The 26,964-nt window shown below is 39.4% G+C and overlaps 2 protein-coding genes across 7 annotated transcripts in view; one reads left to right on the forward strand and one right to left on the reverse strand.

Moving 5' to 3' along the window:
• The window catches only part of LOC133617216 (E3 SUMO-protein ligase ZBED1-like), a 46,307-nt gene that overhangs the window by 11,387 nt on the left and 7,956 nt on the right, over positions 1-26,964 (forward strand). The window contains exons 2-7 of one of the 6 annotated variants that reach the window (XM_061977056.1): positions 17,551-17,867; positions 18,634-18,698; positions 21,677-21,834; positions 24,845-25,066; positions 25,272-25,339; positions 25,418-26,695. In XM_061977056.1, coding sequence (XP_061833040.1) covers positions 17,551-17,867; positions 18,634-18,698; positions 21,677-21,834; positions 24,845-25,066; positions 25,272-25,339; positions 25,418-26,695 — 2,108 coding nt within the window. Of the gene's footprint in view, positions 1-15,024; positions 15,170-17,550; positions 17,868-18,633; positions 18,699-21,676; positions 21,835-24,844; positions 25,067-25,271; positions 26,696-26,964 lie in introns of those variants that run through there. The other 5 variants (XM_061977057.1, XM_061977060.1, XM_061977061.1 and 2 more) reach the window with 5 other exon arrangements.
• On the reverse strand, positions 2,868-16,439 carry LOC133617217 (uncharacterized). The gene is made up of 7 exons (XM_061977062.1): positions 15,776-16,439; positions 13,531-13,588; positions 13,203-13,294; positions 10,715-10,926; positions 10,240-10,399; positions 3,111-3,395; positions 2,868-3,035 (listed from the first exon to the last, which is right to left on the reverse strand). The coding sequence occupies exons 1-6, from the start codon at positions 15,867-15,869 to the stop codon at positions 3,310-3,312; spliced, it is 702 nt and encodes a 233-aa protein (XP_061833046.1). The 5' UTR covers positions 15,870-16,439; the 3' UTR covers positions 2,868-3,035; positions 3,111-3,309.

Genomic DNA, 26,964 nt, shown 5'->3' on the forward strand with positions numbered 1-26,964 from the left:
AGCAGGTGTCCCAATGACTGCTTTTATAGTGCTGCTACACACCAATGCCACACCGCAGGCACGAGAATTGACACCCAACTACGTCACATAATACAGACATACAGCTGACTTGTCATTGTGCTTTCCATTAATGCTAGTGAACACCAAGCCGGACTCCACAACTACCCGTTTTCAAGTCTTCGGTTTTGCCCCAACTGTAAAATAACTCGATTTACCACCCACAGAGTGGCCACTATGCTGCCACAGTTTTTCAATTTTTCTGTGCATTTGCAGAAATGAACAATACATTATAGTAAATTACATATATTTGGTTATATGCATTTAATAGACTTACCTCATTCACATAAAATGAATCTCTGAACGCATCCTCAAGGCTAGTTCAAGTCGATGGGCGACACAGTGGATCTTTAGAATCCAGGGCATTATTTCCTGAAGACGAACCAAGACACCGCTCTGCTTCCCAAAATTAACAGAAGCTCCATCGGCTGCTGTTGCCACACATGATGCTATCAATGGAAGATTAATTTCAGCAGCCTTTGCTGTAATGGCATTATAAATGCCCTCAGCTGCACAGTACTCGGGTTCAGCAATTCTGAAATGACAAGATAGATAAAAAAAAATAAAACAAATAAAAATAATTATGATACCTAAACAGATATATATAGAGAGAGAGATTTAGAGACTTCCTTTTTATTGTCATTCAAATTTGAACTTTACAGTACAGATAAGAACGCAATTTTGCATTAGCTCATGGTAATGCAGGATAAAAAAGCAATAAGGTGCGGATTAGGGATGTCCGATAATGGCTTTTTGCCGATATCCGATATTCCGATGTTGTCCAACTCTTTAATTACCTATACCGATATCAACCGATATATACAGTCGTGGAATTAACACATTATTATGCCTAATTTGGACAACCAGGTATGGTGAAGATAAGGTACTTTTGAAAAATAATAAAATAAGATAAATCAAAAACATTTTTTTGAATAAAAAAGAAAGTAAAACAATATAAAAACAGTTACATAGAAACTAGTAATTAATGAAAATTAGTAAAATTAACTGTTAAAGGTTAGTTCTATTAGTGGACCAGCAGCATGCACAATCATGTGTGCTTACGGACTGTATCCCTTGCAGACTGTATTGATATATAATGTAGGAACCAGAATATTAACAGAAAGAAACAACCCTTTTGTGTGAATGAGTGTAAATAGGGGAGGGAGGTTTTTTGGGTTGGTGCACTAATTGTAAGTGTACCTTGTGTTTTTTATGTTGATTTAATAAAAAAAAAATACCGATAATAAAAAAAAACGATATTACATTTTAACGCATTTATCGGCCGATATTATCGGACATCCCTAGTGCGGGTATTGTTATGTCGTACTGGGGAAGGAGACGGCACGACAACAGGATATCAAGCTTCAACAGGTTTATTGCGTGCTTGATGAGTGAATGGAGTGTGTATGCTAGTATGTGTTTTGCATGAGAAACTATGTGTGTGAATTTACCATATAAATACCATAAATTATGTTGAGGTGCGTGTTGAATGAAAAGCGTCCAAGTCCAAAGGGAAATCCAAGAGGGAGGGTCCAAGGTCCAAGCGGGATCGGGGCAGGAGGGCGAAATCCGGAAGTCCAAAACTGGGTCAAGGATCGGGGAGAGCAAGCAGAGTCCAATAGGGAAATATGGCAGCGGAGGTATACAGCGAGGTTGGAACACGGGTACTGTGGGAAGAACGAAAGACAACACTGGGATCAGGAAATGAGGCACAAGGAAAGCAGGCAAACGAGCGTGAGCTGGAGGGAAGTCAGAGACGTGAAGCTTACTGCAAGCAGAGCGACGTTCCGACGATGATGAGTCAGCGTCGAAGGTTCTTATACGGTCCTCCCTCATCAGTTCCAGGTGTTGATTGCCTCCGGCTGCGGCGGAGTGTGGGCGCGGTCCGCGTGATGAGCGAGGGGGCGTGTCTGCATGGTGCTCACAGCGGAGCTTCTGAGCGCTGCCGCAGAAGAGGGAAGCACCAAACGTGTGTGCGCCGTAACAGGTATAAATAAATAGATTACTGAACAGATAAATATATTGCACTTTTGCATATGCATCCACGTTTATGGATGTATGTTATATTGTCTTTATATTCCAGCGAGTTAATCCATTTATAAAAATATAAAAACATACTAAAATATTGTATAGTATATATTCCCACAATACCCAGCAAACATATTGCTGGGTACCCTCAGAGCCATGGAAAATGACTGGTGGATCAAGAAAGCCAGTGAGATCCAACTCTATGCTGACACCAACAATTCCCATGGATTTTATGATGCCGTCAAATCTACCCACACAGCAAAAAGACTCCGCGGCGGATCCCCCGCGGAGCTATCGCGCGTTCCGGAACGGACCCGCGAAACGGACCCGTATCGGCGTCCACTTGCTCTCAGGATTACATCCGCCACGGAGGCGTGGCGCGGACCCGCCGTGGCGCCGAGCTGGATCCGCTCCGCATCCGCGATCAAAACCTAAACCAGCAACGGACTCATAAAAACCCTGGCTCATCTGGCCCGGTCCGTTTTGGACCCGTTTATCTCATTTTCAAAATCCCTTCTGTTCTTGCTGTAGGATAAAATAGGAAACAAAAAAATTCACTAAGCCCTACCACAGCAATATAGGCTTACATATGCATTGCCTTGTATTTTTAAACTAACAACATTGTCAATAGGCAGAAACAGAAAATGGTCAATTCACTCTATAAAGTAAATATATAAATAGTAAATATACATATTTAATCTATTAGGCTACAACTTCAATGAAATGCTGCTCCATGCACAGCTAACATATCAGAAAATGAATAACTGGTGAATTACAAGAAGTTCAATAAAAGATTGTTTAATTGATACATTTCTATTCCTCCTGAGGAGGTGGAGGCGGCACTCGTCTCCTGGTTGCCCGATCCACCGCCAGGTTGAACCACCTGATGGCGTGTTTGGTGACCTCAGCGTCCGTGGCTGACCTTGTCACCACATTTTTTCTCACAGCATCTGTAATCAAACAAGATTACAAGACAGATATGTTTATGTTTATGGTATGTAGCATCCAAAGCCAAGTATGCTTACACAATACAAAATATGCCATCCATCCATCTTCTTCCGCTTATCCGAGGTCGGTCGCGGGGGCAGCAGCCTAAGCAGGGAAGCTCAGACTTCCCTCTCCCCAGCCACTTCGTCCAGCTCCTCCTGGGGGATCACGAGGCGTTCCCAGGCCACCCTGGAGACATAGTCTTCCCAACGTGTCCTGGGTCTTCCCCGTGGCCTCCTACCGGTCGGACGTGCCCGAAACACCTCCCGAGGGAGGCGTTCGGGTGGCATCCTGACCAGATGCCCGAACCACCTCATCTGGCTCTAGGTATTAAGGAGATTACATTTGAAAAAGAAACAATCCAAAATGTTCAAACAATATCATTATTTGGTTCCTTGAGTTTGAGTTTATTTCGAACATGCAAGCATACAACATGATACATCACAATCTCCAGTTTCTCTTTTCAACATGTTCGAAAAGGAGTAGGAAGAAGCAGAGCTTATTTAATCCTACCCCTGTTCTTTTACATAACAGTTGCTAAAACTTTTGTTCACTTCCTGTTCTCAATTTATTCACAATATACTCCATAAGTAATCACAATAAAAATAAGTAAATAAGTAATAATTGGTGAAGTAAGTTACATTTCATATGTTGAGATAAGTAAGATTATTTTGTGAGTGAAAGAATGAAAGAATGGATGAGTTAAATAAATTCAGAATGTTTATCATGGTTCTTCTTCTTTGTACTTTGTAAACACTTTAAGTTTGAAGAGTTTCTTGAAGTGGATCATATTAGTACATTGTTTGATTGCTTTGCTTAATCCATTCCATCATTTAATTCCACATACTGATATACTGAAGGTCTTAAGTGTTGTATGTGCATACAAATGTTTTAAATTACATTTCTCCCTAAGATTATATTTCTCCTCTTTTTTTGAGAAGAATTGTTGTATATTCTTGGGTAGCAGGTTATAGTTTGCTTTGTGTATAATTTTAGCTGTTTGCAAATTCACTATGTCGTAGAATTTCAGTATCTTTGATTCAATAAATAAAGGATTTGTATGTTCTCTATATCCAACATTATGTATTATTCTAACTGATCTTTTTTGTAACACCGTTAATGAATGAAGTGTATTTTTGTAATTATTTCCCCATATTTCTACACAGTAACTCAGATATGGTAACACTAGTGAGCAGTAGAGAATATGAAGTGATTTTTTGTCTAGAACATGTTTTGCTTTATTCATTATTGACGTGTTTCTTGCTACTTTATGTTGTATATTTTGTACGTGAGATTTCCAGTTCAATTTATCATCAATCATTATGCCTAGAAATTTGGTTTCATTTACTCTTTCAATTTCTATTCCGTCTATTTGTATTTGTGTTTGACTTTCTCTTCTACTGTTACCAAATAGCATTATTTTAGTTTTACTGAGATTCAACGATAGTCTGTTTTGGTCAAACCATCTTTTAAATTTGTTTATTTCTTCTGTTATTATTTGTATTATCTTCTGTGTGTTCTCTCCTGAACAAAACGCTGTTGTATCATCCGCAAATAATACTAACTTTAAATCTTTTGTAACTTTACAAATGTCATTTATATACAGATTGAATAATTTAGGTCCTAGTATTGATCCCTGAGATACACCACAGAATATATTTAGCGTTGTAGAGGTGTGTTCGCGTAGCTTCACGTATTGTTTCCTGTTCATTAGATAACTTCTTATCCAGTTTAAGACTAACCCTCTGATGCCATATCGTTCTAGTTTTTTGATTAAAATATTGTGATTAATTGTGTCAAATGCTTTAGTTAGATCCATAAAGAGTACTGTATGTGGATAAATCTGTGTGGTTTTGTCATGTTTGTTTGATTCTGTTGGATGACGGCGGCGGGGGGCATAAATAAATATCCATAACCCAACTTTGGGAAGTTGACATTGTTTTCTTATTATATCTGTACTATCATTCTATGTTTGTATTCGTGTAGGCCAGGGGTGTCCAAAGTACGGCCCGGAGGCCATTTGCGGCCCGCAGGTCAATTTTTTTTAACGGCCCCACGGCACATTTCAAAAATATGATTGAAAAAAAAAAAAAACATTAAAAGTGGTATTTAAAGAGCAAACAGGTGAAATGTAACAAGAAAATGTAGCAATGGTTACTCTAATCACACTCTAATCGTCACTTCCTGTCAATGAGAAAGGACGCAAAAGAAAAAGGCTCCGATTCTGCTACCGGAGTTTTTGTTAAATCTGAAGATTTTGACCACTGATTTGTGATCACAGCCACAGGAGAGTCACCTGGCATCTTCGATCTGATATTGGTCAGTTGAGAGGCACAGAAACGCTGAAATAAGGCGAGTTGGAAGAGCCGTTAGCCTCAAGCCAACGGCGCCTTGCCGCAGTTCAAAGCGGTTGCCTGGCAACCAAAAGCTACGGCGAGTTTACAGCTGTTTTAAAGTGATTCCGACGTCGCAGAGTGATATAAGTTGACAGGCTGACACCCAAAATTGATCTCTGAACGGCGCAAGGTACGAAATTGTTGAAAAAACAAGTGAAAAGTACCGCAAGTTGCTAAAGAAGTAACTGCCGCTAAGACATAAGAGGCACTGACGTCATCGACTGCCGTGATGAAAAAAGGTAAAGGAAAGACTGAACAAGATTTGAGGCTGGACACAGGACATGATGGGAATCAAGAATGGATACAAAAAATACTCCATGATTTTAAAGAAGAAATGTTAGAAAAATGGAACTACATGATGGAGGGATGGAAAGAAGAAATGAAAGAAATGAAAGAAGAACACAGACAAGATGTGAAAAGTCTGCAGCAATGTATAGAAAGTCTGCAATCTCACAAAACCATCAGAAATAATGAAGCCACTGAAATGGGCAAACAAATAAAGATCCTTCAAGAAGACAACAACATGCTGAAGAATATCATAGATGGAATGGATCAGGATAAACGGATGAATGATATCATCGTGACAGGGCACCGAATTAAACCAAGATCCTATGCGAAAGCTGTGAATAATGAAGGTGAACCAGATTAAATGGATATGGTCTCAGCAGAACAGCAAGTGGTCAACTTTCTGCAATCAAAAGAAATTGAAATTGATATTAATACCATCGAAACATGCATCCCACTGAACGGAAGAAACAACAACGCCACTCCAGTCGTGCTCGTGAAACTTTTAAACAGAAAATCTAAAATGGCATTGCTGAGACAGGGAAAGAAGCTGAAGGGAACAATTGTGTACATGAATGAGCATCTCACAAAACGTAATGCTGGAATCGCCAAGAAAGCACGCGACTTGAGAAAGCAGGGAAAAATTCAGGGAACTTGGAGCGCCAACTGTAAAATCTACATCAAGCTGAATGGAGGTCCAGAAGCAAGAGTACTTGCTGTCCAAGACATCAAGGACCTGGACAATTTTTAAAGTTTACACAGCTTCCACAACAACGATGATAATGAACTCTGACAGAAAACAAGCACCTAAATTCAGCATCAACACTACTATGTTCCAAGGAACGACTAAACAAGAGGACCTAGATTCAGGATTGCATCCACCTACACTTATAGAGATTATTGAAACAACATCAAAGATTGTTGAACAAGAAAACATGGAACTAAAAAATTTCTGCAACAAAGATCACAAAAATCAGGATTTGGAAAATGATATAGATCCAGATACAAATTTTTTCTCCCACTTCAGTAATAATTGTTTTTATTATACGGATGATCAATATAACAGCAACATTAAATGTGATAACAAATTGTCAATTATTCATTTTAATAGCAGAAGCTTGTATGCAAACTACAACAATATTAAGAACTTTTTGGAACACATCAACGAACCCTTCAAAGTGATTGCTGTCACGGAAACATGGATTGATGATAAAAAAGGAATAGATTTTGATCTGGATGGATATGAACTAAACTACATCAACAGAAACAACAAAAATGGAGGAGGAGTAGCTGTGTACGTGATGAAGAACCTGAACTACAAAGTGGTAAAAAACACGTCATTTGCTATAGATAATATTTTAGAATGTATAGCAATTGAAATATGTCAGGAAAAAAGCAAAAACATATTCATCAGTTGTATATATAGATCACCTAAGTCAAGTATAGAAACATTTGAAGAATGGATCAAGGCTACTTACATGGACAATGGGCAAAGAATAATTTTCCTATGTGGTGACTTTAATATTGACTTATTGAACCCTAACAAGCAAAAGTCTATTGATGACTTCATTGATACAATGTACAGCATCAGTTTATATCCTAAAATCACAAAGCCAAGCAGAATTACAGGACACTGTGCCACGCTTATTGATAATATTTTTACCAATGATTTTGATAATAACACTACAAGTGGTCTACTTATAACCGATGTTAGTGATCATCTGCCAGTTTTTACAATATATGATGGAAACTACAAGAAGAACATGGAAGACAAAAGGACATTTCGAAGACTGTGCACAGAGAAGAGGATGATTGCTTTCAAAATTGAGCTACAAAAGCAAGATTGGGACAATGTGTACAATGAAAATGAGGTTGATGAAGCATATGAACATTTCTTAAACAAGTTTATAATACTTTATAACAAACATTGTCCATGGATACAACTCAGTAATAAGCAGAGAAAGAATAATCAACCATGGATGACAAAAAGGATTAAAAAATGCTTGTAAGAAGAAGAATACACTATATAGGAAATTTATAGCACAAAGAACTACAGAGGCAGAAATTAAGTACAAAAAGTATAAAAACAAGTTAACATACATACTACGATTATGTAGAAAAGAATATTACAGTGAATTATTGGACAAGAACAAAACTAATATGAGAGCAACATGGGGCATCCTCAATAGCATTATTAAAAATGGCACTAAGAGGGACTACCCTCAATACTTCTTGGACGGAAATAAAAAAAATGACAACATAAAGGAAGTAATTGAAAGCTTCAATAATTATTTTGTAAATATTGGACCAAAATTGGAAGAAAGGATTCCAGACCCAGTTTCAATTGAGGACTATAATGATACCATAGAGCGAAATCCGAACTCCATGTTCCTCAGTAATGTGACACAGGAGGAAATAGTTACAATCGTGAAAAAATGTAAATCCAAGACTTCAACTGATTGTAATGAAATTGATATGGAAACGATAAAAAAGGTTATTGATGAGATCTCAGGACCATTAATGTATATTAGTAACCTATCATTTCAAACAGGTACATTTCCAAACAAAATGAAAATAGCTAAAGTTGCACCAATTTACAAGACTGGCGACAAACATCAATTTACAAACTATAGACCTGTTTCCTTACTTCCACAATTTTCTAAAATCATTGAAAAACTGTTCAATAACAGATTAGAGAGTTTCATAAATAAAAATAGAATACTCGAAGAAAATCAATATGGATACAGAGCTAATGTTTCAACTTCGATGGCTTTAATTGAAATTACAGAAGAAATTACCAATGCTATAGATAATAAAAAATGTGCGGCAGCAGTTTTTATGGATCTAACTAAAGCATTTGACACAATTAATCACAATATTTTAATCAAAAAACTAGAACGATATGGCATCAGAGGGTTAGTCTTAAACTGGATAAGAAGTTATCTAATGAACAGGAAACAATACGTGAAGGTAGGCGAACACACCTCTACAACGCTAAATATATCCTGTGGTGTACCTCAGGGATCAATACTAGGACCTAAATTATTCAATCTATATATAAATGACATTTGTAAAGTTACAAAAGATTTAAAGTTAGTATTATTTGCGGATGATACAACAGCGTTTTGTTCAGGAGAGAACACACAGAAGATACTACAAATAATTACAGAAGAAATTAACAAATTAAAAAGATGGTTTGACAAAAACAGACTATCGTTGAATCTCAGTAAAACTAAAATAATGCTATTTGGTAACAGTAGAAGAGAAAGTCAAACACAAATACAAATAGACGGAATAGAAATTGAAAGAGTAAATGAAACCAAATTTCTAGGTATAATGATTGATGATAAATTGAACTGGAAATCTCACGTAAAAAATATACAACATAAAGTAGCAAGAAACACGTCAATAATGAATAAACCAAAAACATGTTCTAGACAAAAAATCACTTCATATTCTCTACTGCTCACTAGTGTTACCATATCTGAGTTATTGTGCAGAAATATGGGGAAATAATTACAAAAGTACACTTCATTCATTAACGGTGTTACAAAAAAGATCAGTTAGAATAATACATAATGTTGGATATAGAGAACACACAAATCCTTTATTTATTGAATCAAAGATTCTGAAATTCTACGACATAGTGAATTTGCAAACAGCTAAAATTATACACAACGCAAACTATAACCTGCTACCCAAGAATATACAACAATTCTTCTCAAAAAAAGAGGAGAAATATAATCTTAGAGAGAAATGTAATTTAAAACATTTGTATGCACGTACAACACTTAAGACCTTCAGTATATCAGTATGTGGAATTAAATTATGGAATGGATTAAGCAAAGCAATCAAACAATGTACTAATATGATCCACTTCAAGAAACTCTTCAAACTTAAAGTGTTTACAAAGTACAAAGAAGAAGAACCATGATAAACATTCTGAATTTATTTAACTCATCCATTCTTTCATTCTTTCACTCACAAAATAATCTTACTTATCTTAACATATGAAATGTAACTTACTTCACCAATTATTATTTATTTACTTATTTTATTGTGATTACTTATGGAGTATATTGTGAATAAATTGAGAACAGGAAGTGAACAAAAGTTTTAGCAACTGTTATGTAAAAGAAAAGGGGTAGGATTAAATAAGCTTTGCTTCTTCCTACTCCTTTTCGAACATGTTGAAAAGAGAAACTGGAGATTGTGATGTATCATGTTGTATACTTGCATGTTCGAAATAAACTCAAAACTCAAACTCAAAGCTGCCATGTAGACTGTTTCTTTCTTTAAAAAATAATAATGAATGCAAAGAAACGTAATAAAGGAAGTCGATAAACATCAGTTGAAGCGTTACGTTAATCTGACCAAGATAATACGTTTGGGAGCAGCTACAGGTATGATGGTTGCTACGATTTTTAAGGCTGGCCCCACTATTGACTTTGAACGTATGTAATATTACTTTGAATTATATACTTACTGAAAAGCAAGGTCTTTGTTGCCATTCTGCTAAAGGCCTTTTTGTTGTTGACACCCTTCCAATTGATCTGATCTGAAACGTCATCTGTGAACACCCTGCCCAGGATGTTCCAGGTCACCCGCTTCACATCCTGGCCTCCAATGGTGGCCAAAGAAGAAATCTAAAAGGCAAAGACATCTCTTTAAACAAACAGCTAAACATTTTTAAGCTTAAGTTGCATTTAAAACGTTTTTGTTCCTGTTGAAAGCGTCCAGAAATGTAAAAAAACAGAACCTGTTCTCTTGGCTCATGGACCTATGCTACCTTTACACACGATGTCAAACCAGGCAGATTGTGGCTCACTGACAATCTTACCACTGGGAAAAGGCGGTTCAGGACAGGCCTGGTTGTCAGGGCTGATTCAATAGAATATTTGCATAATCATGGACAATCAATAAACCTAATGGCACCATTCATATTAAGTAAGAAACCTCACCACTCTTTGTCGAGTTGGGCCATTTGATGGTTCATTCAAAATTGCCTCCACTGCCTCCAACTGTTCCAGTGGAAACTGGATATTGGCCGGCATTTCAACTTCTGGCCCCGGGGTAATGGTCAACCTGCTGGTTAAGAAGTTGACCTTCGCCATCAGCTGGTTTTGGGTGTGTTTAATAGTTTCCAGCAGGCTAAGGATCTGGACCTCAGCCACTGTTGACAAACAGCAGTATAAAATGTATCATGTTTCAGTGTTTATCCTCATTACTCATAATCCTGACATTAGCTACTGACCTTAGTTAATGATAAAAGTTATTGACAAAGTTTGAAGAAAATATGTGATTGGTTGTGAATTTGAATTTTTTCCAAAATCTGTGGCACAGAATGACCATCCGGTATTTGTCAGTTATTGCTCACCAGAGCAGGAAATGTTGTCGGCCATTCTTCCCCCTCGCTATGTTGGCCTGTAGGCCAGGCTGGATCCAGGCTCTTTCCTATTACCGTATTTTCCGCACTATTAGCCGCACCTAAAAACCACAAATTTACTCAAAAGCTGACAGTGCGGCTTTTAACCCGGTGCGCTTTATATATGGATAAATATTAAGATTCATTTTCATAAAGTTTCGGTCTCGCAACTTCGGTAAACAGCCGCCATCTTTTTTCCCGGTAGAACAGGAAGCGCTTCTTCTTCTATGCAAGCAACCGCCAAGGTAAGCACCCGCCCCCATAGAACAGGAAGCGCTTCTTCTTCTACTGTAAGCAACCACCCGCCCGCGTAAAAGAAGAAAAAGGGCGCGGATATCACCGTACGTTTCATTTCCTTTGTGTGTTTACATCTGTAAAGACCACAAAATGGCTCCTACAAAGCGACAAGGATCCGGTTCATGAAAAGACGCAATCTCTCCATCCGCACACGGATTACTACCGTATTTCACAGCAACTGATATTCCTGTGAACCGCACTGTGGAACGGGAGCACGTACGGTGAATATTCGCACCACAGGGAATGAGAAGTCATCCTTCACTGTGGTTCTAGCTTGCCATGCTAATGAAACTTCCACCCATGGTGATATTCAAAAGGAAGACCTTGCCAAAAGAGACCTTTCCAGCCGGCGTCATCATAAAAGCTAACTCGAAGGGATGGATGAAGAAAAGATGAGCGAGTGGTTAAGGTAAGTTTAAGTTTACGCGAAGAGGCCGGGTGGCTTTTTTCACGCAGCTCTGTCCATGTTGATATACGTATGTTTGTGATTGCACATTTGCGTACATTTTGGGAGTGAACAGAGTTGTTAGAACGCTGGTTTTTAATATATTATTAAAGTTTGACTGACCTATCTGACTGTTTTTTTGACATTCCTTTAGCGCAGTTAGATGCGGCTTACAACACCGGGCGGCTTATAGGTGGACAAAGTTTTGAAATATGCCGTTCATTGAAGGCGCGGCTTTTAACCCAGGGCGCCTTATGGTGCGGAAAATACGGTACTGTAGAAACATGACAAAACAAGACAAAACACACTAACACTGGCTACCTGTTCCTTTTTTCTGGCAGCTCAACCTCATTCTCTGCCTCAGATTGCAGGTCTGAGGTGTTACAGCCGTTTCGATATTGTTGCATTATTTTTAATGCGTCTTTGTAGTTGTATAAAATTGAATATAAATGATAAATGGGTTGTTCTTGTATAGCGCTTTTCTACCTTCAAGGTACTCAAAGCGCTTTGACACTACTTCCACATTTACCCATTCACACACACATTCACACACTGATGGAGGGAGCTGCCATGCAAGGCGCTAACCAGCACCCATCAGGAGCAAGGGTGAAGTGTCTTGCTCAGGACACAACGGACGTGACGAGGCTGGTACTAGGTGGGGATTGAACCAGGGACCCTCGGGTCGCGCACGGCCATTCTTCCACTGCGCCACGCCATATGTTAAAATTAACATGAGTTTCAAATTAGCTGTAGAGCTGAACATCCATCCATTTCCTACCGCTTATTCCCTTTTGGGGTGGCGGGGGGCGCTGGAGCCTATCTCAGCTACAATCGGGCGGAAGGCGGGGTACACCCTGGACAAGTCTCCACCTCATCGCAGGGCCAACACAGATAAACAGACAACATTCACACTCACATTCACACACTAGGGCCAATTTAGTGTTGCCAATCAACCTATCCCCAGGTGCATGTTTTTGGAAGTGGGAGGAAGTCGGAGTACCCGGAGGGAACCCACGCAGTCACGGGGAGAATATACAAACTCCACACAGAAAGATCCCGAGCCCGGGATTGAATCCAAGACTACTCAGGACCTTCGTATTGTGAGGCAGATGCACTAACCCCTCTTCCACCGTGCTGCATAATTATTATTATTGATGATGATGTATCAGGTCTCTCTCTTACAAGAGACCTGGTCAGAACATAGACAGAATAGGTTATTCCAAGCAGAAAGAGAAGCAACTATGACGTTATTTTTAAACAAGATATTTATGAATTTGCATACCACAATGATGAAGCCTTTTTTGAACGTCTACACTTGTCCTTTGTCTTAAGGTTGATAAAGAGACAGGCACAGTCTTTGTGTTCATGTTTGTGCTAAAAGACAAGAAAATACAGTAATGTTTATCATTGATCATTGTTTCTAATATTATATTTACATAAATACATTGTTAAATGGTGGTGTTGTCTGTTTCATTGCTACAAACTAGACAAGATATAGGGCAACGTTAAATTGTGGGTGCACTTCTTGATTCGGCCCCCTGAATAGGCCAAGAGCTGCTAGAAAAATGTGTAAGCAACATTACATTTTAACAAACCAGAAAGTATCTTACTTGATTAAGCGAACGCAGCAGGAGCAGTTGTAGGCAAAAATCCAGGCAGTAGATGATGCTGCAAAACACACAAAATAGAAGATGGGACCAAGTTCCATACAGTCGCATAAGAAATTGTGAACAGGCGCAAAATAATTAGTTGTCTGAACTGATGTATACAGTGATTAAAATAATTTCTAATTCATTCATTTTAATTATAAAGATTGCAGATAGACACTTTACATTATACATTATATATGTAACAGTCACTGTTCTGCGTTGTGTCTTTTATAGTGATGCACACACAGGAGTTGAGTCTTGGAGGATTTATTCACCTTTTATTTTTATGAATGGAAACAAAAACAGGGCGTCACACAGTCCACAGCAGCAGCGGAGTTTTAGGCCCGTGCGCAAACTCACCAGACCAGAAACACCATTAAGCTAATCCACGTGGTTAGCTTAGTGCTAGCAGCAGCATTTAGCATATAAAAGTCTGTTTTTTACAACAATTTAACACCCCTAATACCGGGATTTAACCCGCATGCTTATCAACAAGTCACAAGACAGTGTGCATTCTTATAGAATACTTTAAGAGCGACAACTAAAAAGTTTATAAAAAAATAAAAGGAGATGAGACATAAAAAACGTGACTTACCAGTTCCGAGCGTCGCATAAAGAAAAATACACAGCAAATAAACTTTACTTAACTACCATAACATATTCTGCCGAAATTGCTATTCCATTTTAAATAAAATAACTTTTTTTAACAGAATATAAAGTTAGCCACAAACACGTCCGTACTGCAGCAGTCAACAGGCTGGCGTCGTCCTTCTCTGACGTGACGAGACTCCCACGTTGACGACGGTTACCGTATTTTCCGCACTATTAGCCGCACCTAAAAACCACAAATTTACTCAAAAGCTGACAGTGCGGCTTATAACCCGGTGCGCTTTATATATGGATTAATATTAAGATTCATTTTCATAAAGTTTCGGTCTCGCAACTACGGTAAACAGCCGCCATCTTTTTTCCCCGTAGAAGAGGAAGTGCTTCTTCTTCTATGCAAGCAACCGCCAAGGTAAGCACCCGCCCCCATAGAACAGGAAGCGCTTCTTCTTCTACTGTAAGCAACCAACCGCCCGCGTAGAAGAAGAAGAAGCGCGCGGATATTACGTTTCATTTCCTTTGTGTGTTTACATCTGTAAAGACCACAAAATGGCTCCTACTAAGCGACAGGTTTCCGGTTCATGAAAAGACGCAATCTCTCCATCCGCACACGGACTACTATTTCACAGCAACTGCCTAAAGACTTTCAAGAAAAGCTGGCTACTTTCCGTGCATATTGTAAAAACAAGATAGCTGAAAAAAAGATCCGGCCAGAGAACATTATCAACATGGACGAGGTTCCACTGACTTTTGATATTCCTGTGAACCGCACTGTGGATACAACGGGAGCACGTACGGTGAATATTCGCACCACAGGGAATGAGAAGTCATCCTTCACTGTGGTTCTAGGTTGCCATGCTAATGGCCAGAAACTTCCACCCATGGTGATATTCAAAAGGACGACCTTGCCAAAAGAGACCTTTCCAGCCGGCGTCATCATAAAAGCTAACTCGAAGGGATGGATGGATGAAGAAAAGATGAGCGAGTGGTTAAGGTAAGTTTACGCGAAGAGGCCGGGTGGCTTTTTTCACGCAGCTCCGTCCATGCGCGCCCACATCACGCTGGTTTTTAATATATTATTAAAGTTTGACTGACCTATCTGACTGTTTTTTTGACATTCCTTTAGCGCAGTTAGATGCGGCTTACAACACGGGGCGGCTTATAGGTGGACAAAGTTTTGAAATATGCCGTTCATTGAAGGCGCGGCTTATAACCCAGGGCGCCTTATGGTGCGGAAAATACGGGTCATATACTTGAGTAAAAAACAATTTTCCCTCCCTAACGAGGACGGACGCCGCCATCTTCGCCTCTGTGTTTTCCCTCTCTCTCCTTGTCCCGCCCCTCCTCTCCTGTCATTCGCCAGTCCACCAGCCTGCAAGTCATTGATTGGCCGAGCCTATGGCCAAGGTCCTGGCTGTGATTGGATGAAAACATTGCTATTCCATTTTAAACAAAATAGCCTTTTTTTTACAGAATATAAAGTTTTACTGCTAGTCCTAATATCAAACAACGTCATTACAATCATACATAAATCATGATGGAAACACAAAGGCCAATCTTTACTGTGAATCTAGCAATAAATCAATAAATCTATACTTACGTTCGTGTTCCAGCAAAGAAAGTCCACAAATGATCGATCTTGGCTCATGCGCGTACACACCAGTAGGCGCGTCCACGTCCGCGGGTGCAGACATTGATCGCTCAGTATCCGTGTAGGCGGAGCCTATACTCTAGGCGGCGCGCGCCGGTTTAGTTTGCCGCGTACGCGAATCAGACACGGATCCGCTCAGGATCCGCTGTCTGACAGTACAATTTTCAGAGGCGGAGCGGATCCTCTAGGCGGAGCCAAAACGAATGTGACAGTAACGCGGGTTGGGCGACTTGAAGGCGGATCCGCATAGGAGTCTTCTGCTGTGTGGGTATGGTCCACAGAGAAAAAACATAATCCCGGTCAGATCGGCAGACAGAGTCACCCTCTAAAAGGACAGACCCTGTGGAGTTTACAGTTACGGTAGCACAATTAGCCCCAAACGGGCTAACATCACGACTAACGTGTTACTTGTCCGATTCGCCCAGCGACTCTCTGTCGGAGTATCAGCGCTGGGGTCCAGTGCACCACAGTTTTGTATTGTCGCTCGGTCCTTCAGGGGAGTGCTTCGGAAGCTACCGGACCGCTCGTCTCCCTGGCCCGCACTGTTTACAGCTGAGCCGGGGGAGGGAGCGAGAGAGAGACACACACACAGTGACAGAAAGAGCTCGAGAGAGAGAGCGAGCAGGCAGGCGAGCGAGTGAGGGAGGGAGGGAGGAAGAGCACGTGTGGGTCTAGTGGAAAAGCGGCAAAACGTTTCTCTGCTTGCATCACGCAAGTGACGTCAATGTTCGGCCCTCGAGAGCCATATACCACACCGTGAATGGTAGATTCCTTTAGCTCCACACACAACGCTGTCAAGCGGCATTCATGTAAAACCGGGCCGCACTAACATTAAACATTCATATTAAGGTGGGGGCCGCAAAATAACGTCTCGCGGGCCGCAATTGGCCCGCGGGCCGCATGTCTGAGACCCCTGTTCTAGAGGCTACAATACATTACATTGCTTTAATTTGTTTTCACATTAAAAAAACAAACAAACGTGGTTTTACAAGGCACGGCAATTAAAATAGAGATGCTTGCTCACCACTCAGGGAGTTTTTTTTTTAAAATAATTTAACTGGCAGCTACAGTTTTCATGTATCTAGTCTTTCATATACATCTATGTCGTGCCAAAAAACATAAGTGACGCCACACCACATACGTCAGCAGCCGAATGAGGAGCCTTTTATCCTATTATTAATAGTTAAATATAACACAAATATAATATATAGTAATCATTTACAACATAATAATAACATACAATAAGTATTACTATACAATAAGTATGAATATACAATTAAAGATGCATAAATAATGTATTTATAACCAAATCGTAGCCCCTGAATTGTAATTGATTCCCACCTCCAATAATTTAATATTGTTCGCCTGAAAAAGTAGAATTTTTTTGTCCGGGAATGGTTTGATACAAGTGAAAAATTTATTGTGTGTAGAAAAAAAAATGTCCATGATTTTTTTTTTCAGAAAGTGCAATAATGTTTGGGTATATGGCAATAATTGGCCATTGTGTTCCAAATAAGCATTTTGATTTAAGAATGTTTGAATCGTTTGAGATTGGTAGGTGAACATGGAAAAACAGACCAATAACAAATAAAATAATTGTAATTGCTCCTTAGAATTCACACAAGAAATAATGTGTACATTTGTAATTATTTCCACAGCAGGCCTGTTGTGATTAATCTGATTAAAAATTTAATAATTTCACAGCCCTTTTTTTCTGCTTCCAGGGCTGGACTTAAGTCAAGAATCTTCTGAGCGTATGCTATTGATCCAGACTCACTTGAACAACTATATCCCTGATGCTGCTCTGCCACCTGGTGAGACATGGCTTCAAAGTGGTCCATCGCGAGCAGTGCTTTCCATGCCTTCCTGTCTCTGCCTTTATGATCCGGGACTGTCAGGTCCTGGATCTTCTGATGATGCGCACATGGACCAGAGGAAGGTGTATGCCAAGTGTCACCTTCAGCAGGGCATCATATTTGGACCCTATGTTGGAGAAATGACCAAAGACCACATGCCAACCAACCTCAAATATGCCTGGGCTGTAAGTCACTGTTTGTTTCAGAGTAAAGATGTACAGGGCACCTGGAAAGTATTTGCAGCGCTTCACCTTTTTAACATTTTGTTATGGTACAGCAGGATTCCAAAATGGAATAAATTCATTTTTGTTCTCAGAATAATACCCCATAATGACAATATGAAAAGGTTTCTTAATTTTCTTTTTTACAAATTTGTTGAAAAATAATAAATGAAAAAATCCACATGTACATAAGTATTCACAGCCTTTGCTCATTACTTTGTTGATGCACCTTTGGTAGCTATTACAGTCTCAAGTCTTTTTGAATATGACACCAAAAGCTTGGCACACTTACAATATTTTTGGGAAGTTTCACCCATTCCCCTTTGCAGCACCTCTCAAACTGCATCAGATTGAATGGTAAGCGCTCTTTTTTATCCAGGATGTCTCTGTACATTGCTGCATATTTAATAAGACTTCAGGCTGTAATTGCTGCCAAAGGTGCATCAACATAACCCGACTCTCGCCAGATCCTTGTTTTTTGCTGAGCTCAACAGAAGGATCTGGGATCATACAGATACAGAATGGGAAAACATTTACAACATAAAACTACAGTTACTAACTACCGGTAAGCTTTTGGTAGCCATGACTGCCGCTAGCCACAAAGGCTGGGTTTGTCCGCTTCAGTGCCAAATGTCCTGCATGTTTGCCTTCTTTTAGGAACTCTACCTAGGTTGACGAGGTGCATTGTAACCCAGAATGTAAAAATAACTACCCGTTGTACTTTCTGCAGATCAGGAACGATGCTGCTTTTTTCTATGTTGATGCTTCTGATGAAAACAAATCAAACTGGATGAGGTGAGCTGCTGTATAACACACACATATATATATATATATATAAATATATATATATATATATGGAAGACACTTCACCCTTGCTCCTGATGGGTGCTGGTTAGCGCCTTGCATGGCAGCTCCCTCCATCAGTGTGTGAATGTGTGTGTGAATGGGTAAATGTGGAAGTAGTGTCAAAGCGCTTTGAGTACCTTGAAGGTAGAAAAGCGCTATACAAGTACAACCCATTTATCATTTATTTATTATATATATATATATATATATATATATATATATATATATATACACTCGTGATATATATATATATATATATATATATATATATATATATATATATATTCATATATGAATACAGCCAAACCCAAATATATTAATTCCCCTGGCAAATTTGGACATTTTGATTTTTATTGTAAAGTTTTCCTTCATTGGAAATGACACAGGTGTCTAATAAGACGTTGGTTCAAACACCAAACTATCTATTACACAAGACAACAAGAAGAAGGAATCACACAGAGACAGAGTTTAATTTTACTCATGAGGAGAGACGTATTGGGCTGTACACAACAGTTACAGTTTCCCCCTACGCTCTACAGTCCCACGTGCTCCCCTGTTTATTTGGGAGGTCCCTAGTTAACATCACTAAGGTTGCAAGCAGCCCCCAGTAGACACAATACATGATTAATCAGAATGGAAATGTGCTGACACTCGTGATTTGGCCCTGTCTCTGTCCTGTCTGCGCCGAGGTACTCGATGTCCGTCCTTGGCTGTCAGCAGGCAGGGTCTGGAACCAAACTGCTGACAAGAGAAAACTTCGCAAAGCAAGACCACAAGTTGTGTCACAGATAGAAAAGTACAACTTCAACACAATTGATAATAACTCTAGCAACGGCCTTTAAACATAAGAGTTGTGTGATTACTTCTACATAATTATTCTAACATGTACATCCATCATTGTTGAAAACAGTAATATATCAGCTTTTTTTTTTACATTTGAACTAAAAGTGGCATGCCAAAAATTATTAATACCTTTCTCAATTGCGTGGATTTTAATGACCTCACGTCTGACTCATTGCACATGGATGGTGGGCAAGCCAGCGTCGGTTCGCAATGGGTATTGGGTGCCATTTAGCCTTTTTTGAAGAAAAATGCCACTATGCTTCCATTGTTTTCGACTGTACGAATCCTTGAAATCACGAAAAGGCTAAATGTTTCTTCAGAGTTACTCGAGAGGTAATCAAGAAGGGCGGAATAGTGCAAGATTTTACGAAAGACGACGACAAAGTGGCACACACTCGAGTACAAGGGAGCAGAGTCGAAGAACGCACACGTTTGCAGCGACCACTTCATTAAAGGCTTGTTTGATATATTTTTAATATACTTTAATAATATATAAAACATTTTAACAAACAGAAACCATAAAGCCAGAGTCAATGATAATGTGTGAGGAAAGGTACCTCTACTTCTCCCCTATTCTTTATTTTATAGACAAATGTGTCAGAGTACATATAATTACAAGACAAAAATCAAATATGGTGAATTGTTAGTTTGTTAAATGGATGTGCAGTCACGGGTGTCGAGCTGTCCGGTGCTAGTTTGTTTACATGTACACAAGACGCAAAGTTAAATCATGAAATACAACCTTACCTGAGCAAAAACGATGCATAATTATCTGGGAGAGTCTTGATACCAATTTCCTTGACCCAGCCACACACAAAGACGTTGTAGGCCTCCATGCTTTTCCAAGTTTTCATTTATCTTGTCGTGTAGAATTACGTCGCAGCAGAAGACAGTTCAATATGTCTGGGAACTCCACTGACAGATAATCCTTGATATCACGCGACAAATCTTTTTTTTTGATGAAGTATAGGAATCTATTCCATTAGATAGTTGGATTTTTTGCTCGCATCTGCTTTTTGCAGGAAGATCTATGCTCATATGATTTGCGCGCTGCTTGCTGCACAGCAGCCATTTTGGCTTGGTTGACCAATACCTTATTGCTTTCGGGAAGAAGTCACCGGCCGGAATACAAGCAATAACCACGAGATAAACCTTTATTGGATATTACAGCCACCAAATGCTTCCTACAAATACTGCCCAGCCTTTTGCATGTCTCATCTGGTATTTTTGTTCATTCATCTTGAGCTATGAGCTCCAATGCTTTCAGGTTGGAGGGTCTCTTGTCATCAGTCATCACCCTGATCTTTAGCTCTTGCCACAAATTCTCAATTGGATTCAAGGCAGGACTCTGGCTGGGCCAATGCAAAACGGTAATGTTTTTATCTATTAACTATTTCAAATATCCACTAGTGTCCAAGGCCAAGTTTTTCTGCAGACTTACAGATGTTGAGAATCCTGATGTACTGTGATTAGGTTCTCTGCACTAACAAAAAATTAGTAATGTATTTTTACAGCAGCACAGCTGCAATGCACAAGCACTTAAATAGTCATCAAGGGCAATTCTTAGAATGGCGGAGAAAGTAAAACAGTAAGTTACTTTAGCATTCAATGTGTCTAGACACAAGAAACTTGTTGGCGTATTTTTGGGGCATTCATATGCCAAATTTGTTGTCGCACTTTACTAAAAAAACAGTTAGATACAAAAATACACTAAACCTACAGATTAATCGATTCATCGAAAACAATATCGATAGATTAATCAACCCAAGGAATAATAATTTGGTCCAGCCCTAATATAGAGTATGGCCTTATTGCCCAGTCTTGACTTATGAGAAACCACAATGCACAGCCGCATGTTGAAAATATTCAACACAATAAAAGTGGTTTGCCTGTCATTTCCAGTCAAGAAAAAATGTGTTGCTTGAAAAAACTTAACTAACCAACTTAGCATGTTTTTGTATGAATAATTGATACATTTCACTTTAAAACCAAGCACTGCATGTTGCTGTTCAACTACAGATGCATGTTTTGTGTGACTCATTTTATTCAAAAGGCATCTTGTATGTGTTTGCACTTTGTTACAGGTATGTAACTTACAGGAGCAGTGAGGATCAACACAATTTGATTGTTTTCCAATTTTATCAAAACATCTACTACAAGGTTTCACAGCCCATCCCAGAGGGTGATGAGCTCAAGGTCTGGATTGGCATGGAGTATGCCAAATTGCTGGGCCTCAGGATGGGTGAGTTTCTAGATACGGTCTAGCAGGTAAATTATATTTGTCATTTCCGAATATGAGAATGGATTGTTCTGAAATGTATTTCTGCTTTGGTGTTTTCAAGCAAATATTGTGCTTCAATGAAGGAAAATTTAATTTCCCCCAAAATGAATCATATTGTGCAATATTGTTGCCACTGCTTTTTATTTAAAATTTGAACGCACAAATAATTTAATAACATTTTTGATTTGTCTCCAGACATAGCAGCACTTTTCAAAGATTGAAAATAGAAATAAAGTGAACGTTTGTGCAAACGTTTAAATCTGAGTCTTAAAACAAATGAATAAGGAATCATAATTCTAGTGTACAACAAAATAGAGTACACACTCAGTGTGGCTTATACCTCAAATACATAAAAAAAGAAACTAGTTGAAGTGTTGGACATAGCTTAATTAAAGACAGGCGTGAGTTAGGCTCCAGCACTCCCCGCGACCCCGAAAGGGACAAGCGGTAGAAATTGGATGGATAGATGGATGTCCCGATTCAATATTGCTATCGGAGATCGGTCTGATAAGCAAAAAAACAAACACATTCAAGATGATATTGTTTGCATCTAAAATCTCCAATATTAGCGCCGATACAAGCAATCCTGCAGCATGTTTACTTGTGCAAAGCTGGACAGCCAGTTAACATCTAAATGTCATCCAATAAGCACACACGGTTGGTATTTTCTTGTATTTTAGTCAAATCATTTACAAAAGGTAAACATGCTAGGCTGAAGGTAACTAGGAGCTAATCATACATAAGTGTCCCTAATGAAACATCATTGCATCGTTTGGCGAGCCTCTGGATCGATCTATATGTAGCAGTGGTGTGACCAAGTCATTGTTTTGTCATTGCCCTCAAGTATCGAGTCAAGTCATGAGTCAAGACAGGCAAGTCCCGAGTCAAGTCCCAAGTCCTGCATTTTGAGTTTTGAGTCTTTTCAAATTCTTTTAACCAGAGACTAATGTATTTACACAAATTGTGTATGCTTTTAAAACGCTGTATTTATTTATTAAAACAAGTGTATTTGAAATTGCAGGAAAAAAAATTGTGCTGACTATGCTGACACTTCATAATAGCACTATTAACCAGTCGTGCAACTGTACTTGTTTGTACAAAAGTGTTAACATTGTATTTCCATGGCATATTGCATTTTAACTAGTTCCACAGCAGTTTCTATCCTGTTCTTACCTTATCTCATTGAGCTCATCTCATACTGTATGTATGTTTATGTGTGCGTACCAGTGACGTGCAGTCACTAGAGGCAGGTGAGGCCCTGCCTCACCTGCCATCATGGAAAAAAAAAAATGTAAAAAGAAAAAAAAATAATTAAATTGTTAAATGTATCCAGTGATTATACTATAAAGTTATTTTTTTCCATTTAACTTCACCAGTTTTAGATTATTTGTATTCAAAATCGCTGAATTTTCACATTTGCCGTTCAAATACTGAGAAGAGACGGTGCGGTGATCAGCAGCCAGTTGAGGCACGTCACTGCGTTGTGCCTCACCATGGATTGCGGACTCGGCTAACTGCTGGCCTGCTGTGCAGTGAGACCGTATTGCTATATGAACTATATTATACATTTCCATAGTTTAGTTAGCTGAGGTATATAATGTACAGTGTATTTTGTCAACAACTGTATGTTTGTAATGTATTTCTTGTGCTGAGCGATCATAAAACTGCTGCGAAGACGCACTGGGTGAGGCTCGCAGTAATCCCGCCTCCTGGTGGTAGAGAATGCACTCCCGCCGTAGAATGCACGGGAGTGTTATATCAACTAAAGCCCACACTTAAACTTTCCACGTGCAAGATTGAATCTATTTAAAAAAGTTATTTAATAAGAAGCCAAAAAGTGCAAAAACAATAATGTTCGTGTTGGAGGAGTTGTGAATGACTGCAGGGCCACAACATTAGGTACACCTCCAGACTGCAGCACGGATTTCATATTTCATTCATTCACAACTCCTCCAACACGAACATTATTGTTTTTGCACTTTTTGGCTTCTTATTGAGCTGCTGCATTTTTTGGTTGGGTTGTTTATTTCTTTTGAGTAACTTACTTCTACATTTCTAAAAGGGGAGGAATGTAGTAGAGTGATCTATGTTTGTCTGTTGCCATCTCCTGGTTAATGTTGGCTATAGCGTACTGTGGTTACTTTTTGGTTGGCCAACGATTTACGTGGTGTTGCGCACCTGACGTCAAGTGTGTTGAGTCTGTTCTGAAGTCTACAGTAAAGAGACGTACTTCATTATCCCACCTGGTTATTGCCTCCAACCCAATATATTACATAAAGGTAAGACCATAATAACGTTTTTTTTAATTAAATGTGCTTTTTTGTGTGCTACCGTTTGTATGTGTAAAGTTAAAGTTAAGTTAAAGTACCAATGATTGTCACACACAAGAGGTGTGGTGAAATTTGTCCTCTGCATTTGACCCATCCCTTGATCACCCCCTGGGATGTGAGGGGAGCAGTGGGCAGCAGCGGCGCCGCGCCCGGGAATAATTGTTGGTGATTTAACCCCCAATTCCAACCCTTGATGCTGAGTGCCAAGCAGGGAAGAATGCTGGTATGAGCTTTTAAACATAACCCGTTAACTGCTGCCAATCAAATGGTGAATAAGATACTCTTTAGGGTTCATACGTTTGTAAATCTGACTGTGATAAAGTTAGTGCCTCACCAGCCATCAACCTCACCGCACGTCACTGGTGCGTACATATGAAAAACATAACACATACATGAACATAACAATGAACAGAGTTGTACTTTTTATATGTCAGGGCCCTAATGAGATATTTGTTTGAGCCCAAAGCAGAGGAACAGAAAAAACTGAATAGAAATATATAGTCATAACAGAAGTAAAAATCCCCATGGGAGAAGCCGAAAGACAGCTTTTGCTATGACTAAAAGTTTCACTTTTATAACCTAGATCCTATTCTGGCATATACAATCTAATTGATCACTATCCTATGTTTTGTTGTGTACAGGTGAGAATGTGAAATGTGAACTCGGTAAAAAGGAGACAGTTCTGGAACTTCTGTCAGACATTCAGTTTGTCACACTGTCAGAGCCCAACAGCTTTTTCCAGACTGGAGACAACAACAACCAATCACTGCCTATCATCAGTGACCTGACCACCCTGTCACAAACAGATGCAAATAATGATTCAGGACAGATCTCTCGCTTGTCCTTTGCTTCCTCAATACCAGGTAACTTTTCTTAACTTTCTTTTAATGATAAATTATTATTAATTTCAAGTGAATACGGTACTGCTTAAAGTTAATCTAAAACTATAAACAATTGCTTTAAGAAAGTAGTTGTATTATTATATTATTATTACATATATTATGTACCGTAACAATTTTTGTTTATCATTGATAGATAACCATGGTCTGTTCTGTATGCTTTCAATAGGCTCGTCTGCTCAATTGACTGAAGCCATCAGCAATTTTCTCATCATGGATATCCATCCTCCAACTCTGGTAGGTGGAAAGGGCTTTAGCAAGCTGATCCACTCTCTGCTTCCCACCTACAAACTTCCAGCTCCTTCCTTGCTCAAGAAGCTCCTGAATGAACACCACAGCAGAGACAAAGAGATTCTTGCTCAGATGCTGACGACGTCGAGTAACAGAGAAAATGAAAATGTATTTGACCACACCGCTCCTATTGAGGATGAATGCAGGAGACTTGCGCCGTCACCCAGTGAGCGGGGTGAGGTTCCTAATTTTGTCACAATCAGTGTAGATGTTTGGGTCCACAGCTGGGACCGAACTAACAAGAGATATGTCACTCTGTGGGCACATTACATTGACTCAAACATGGAATGCCTAAATGTCACCCTGGCAACACAAAGACTCATAGAATGTGACATGACAAATAACTGCCATCAAAGCTTGAAAGCCCAAGTAAAGACCATGGCCAACGAGTGGGGGATATCTCAGTTTAATCTTGTCTTGCTGGGAGGTAAACGCAATAACAAGATGCGACTGCAAATACTAAATAATACAAAATGTGCAGATAAAGCCCTTAACCCAAACTCATCTCTGCAGACGGACAAATCTGTGTCACCAATGGAACAGCTGAATCTACAACCGTGTCATTCAAGTGAAGGGCTTCTGTTTGTCCCATGTTTCTTCAGTGTTGTACAGGACTGCATTGATGAATTGACATCACACCCTGTCATCTCCAAGACCCTCTTGCAATTCCAAGGTTTTCTTTTAAGCCAGTTACAGGCACTCTGTCAAAACAAAGACTCCTGCCATAGACCCTCAAGTTATTACCAAAGTGTGTTGGAAACTTTGACCGAAAGGGAGCAGGCAGAGCTGAAGTCATGGGCCAGCCACTGTCGGCCGACATGGAATAGACTTTATCCTCTGCTAAGCACACTACTCAAACATGAAAGCATTCAAAGTGCTCTGTTAAAGCAGGTCAAATGTGAGAACCTGATGGATGAAGACTTTACTTCAGAATTTGATAACAATAATTGTTGCTATGCAAACTCCTCATCCACTGCAGCTGTATCAAACATGGCGCCATTGCACTCTGAGTGGAATATCTTGGAGGAGTTGTGTATGGTCCTCAAACCACTGGATGTGGCATGTCAAACGCTTGCGAAAGAAGCCTTCCCACGCTTGTCTCTTATTAAACCCATTCTCACCGGCTTGCTTTCCTGCCACTTAGTATGCCGGCCAGGGGACTCAAGCATTTTGAATGACATGAAGCAGATGGTGAGACAGACTTTGGCAAGTCATTACAACAATTCTGAAGTCAACAGAATTTTAAGTGTGGCCTGTTCCCTCGACCCCCAGTTTCATGGGCTTGGATTCATGGAGATGACGGTGAGTGCTCTAAAATGTTTTCGTGTTCTAGTACTCTGAAGTTAATATCATTCTGCTACATGGTACATTAGTGCTTAGTACTGCTGCATTACAGCATAAACTGCCCAGGTTCTATTCTACTTTGGACCACTTCTTAAACCACATCTGACTTTAAGACAGGGGTTCCCAAATGTTTTGCCTGCAAGAGCCTAACTGAAAATGTGCCAAAGGACTGTAGGCTAAAAGTTGAGATTTTAAGTATACAGCAGCACTGACACATTTAAATCTAA

This window comes from Nerophis lumbriciformis, linkage group LG16 (genome assembly GCF_033978685.3).
Source record: "Nerophis lumbriciformis linkage group LG16, RoL_Nlum_v2.1, whole genome shotgun sequence".
Lineage (NCBI taxonomy): Eukaryota > Metazoa > Chordata > Actinopteri > Syngnathiformes > Syngnathidae > Nerophis > Nerophis lumbriciformis.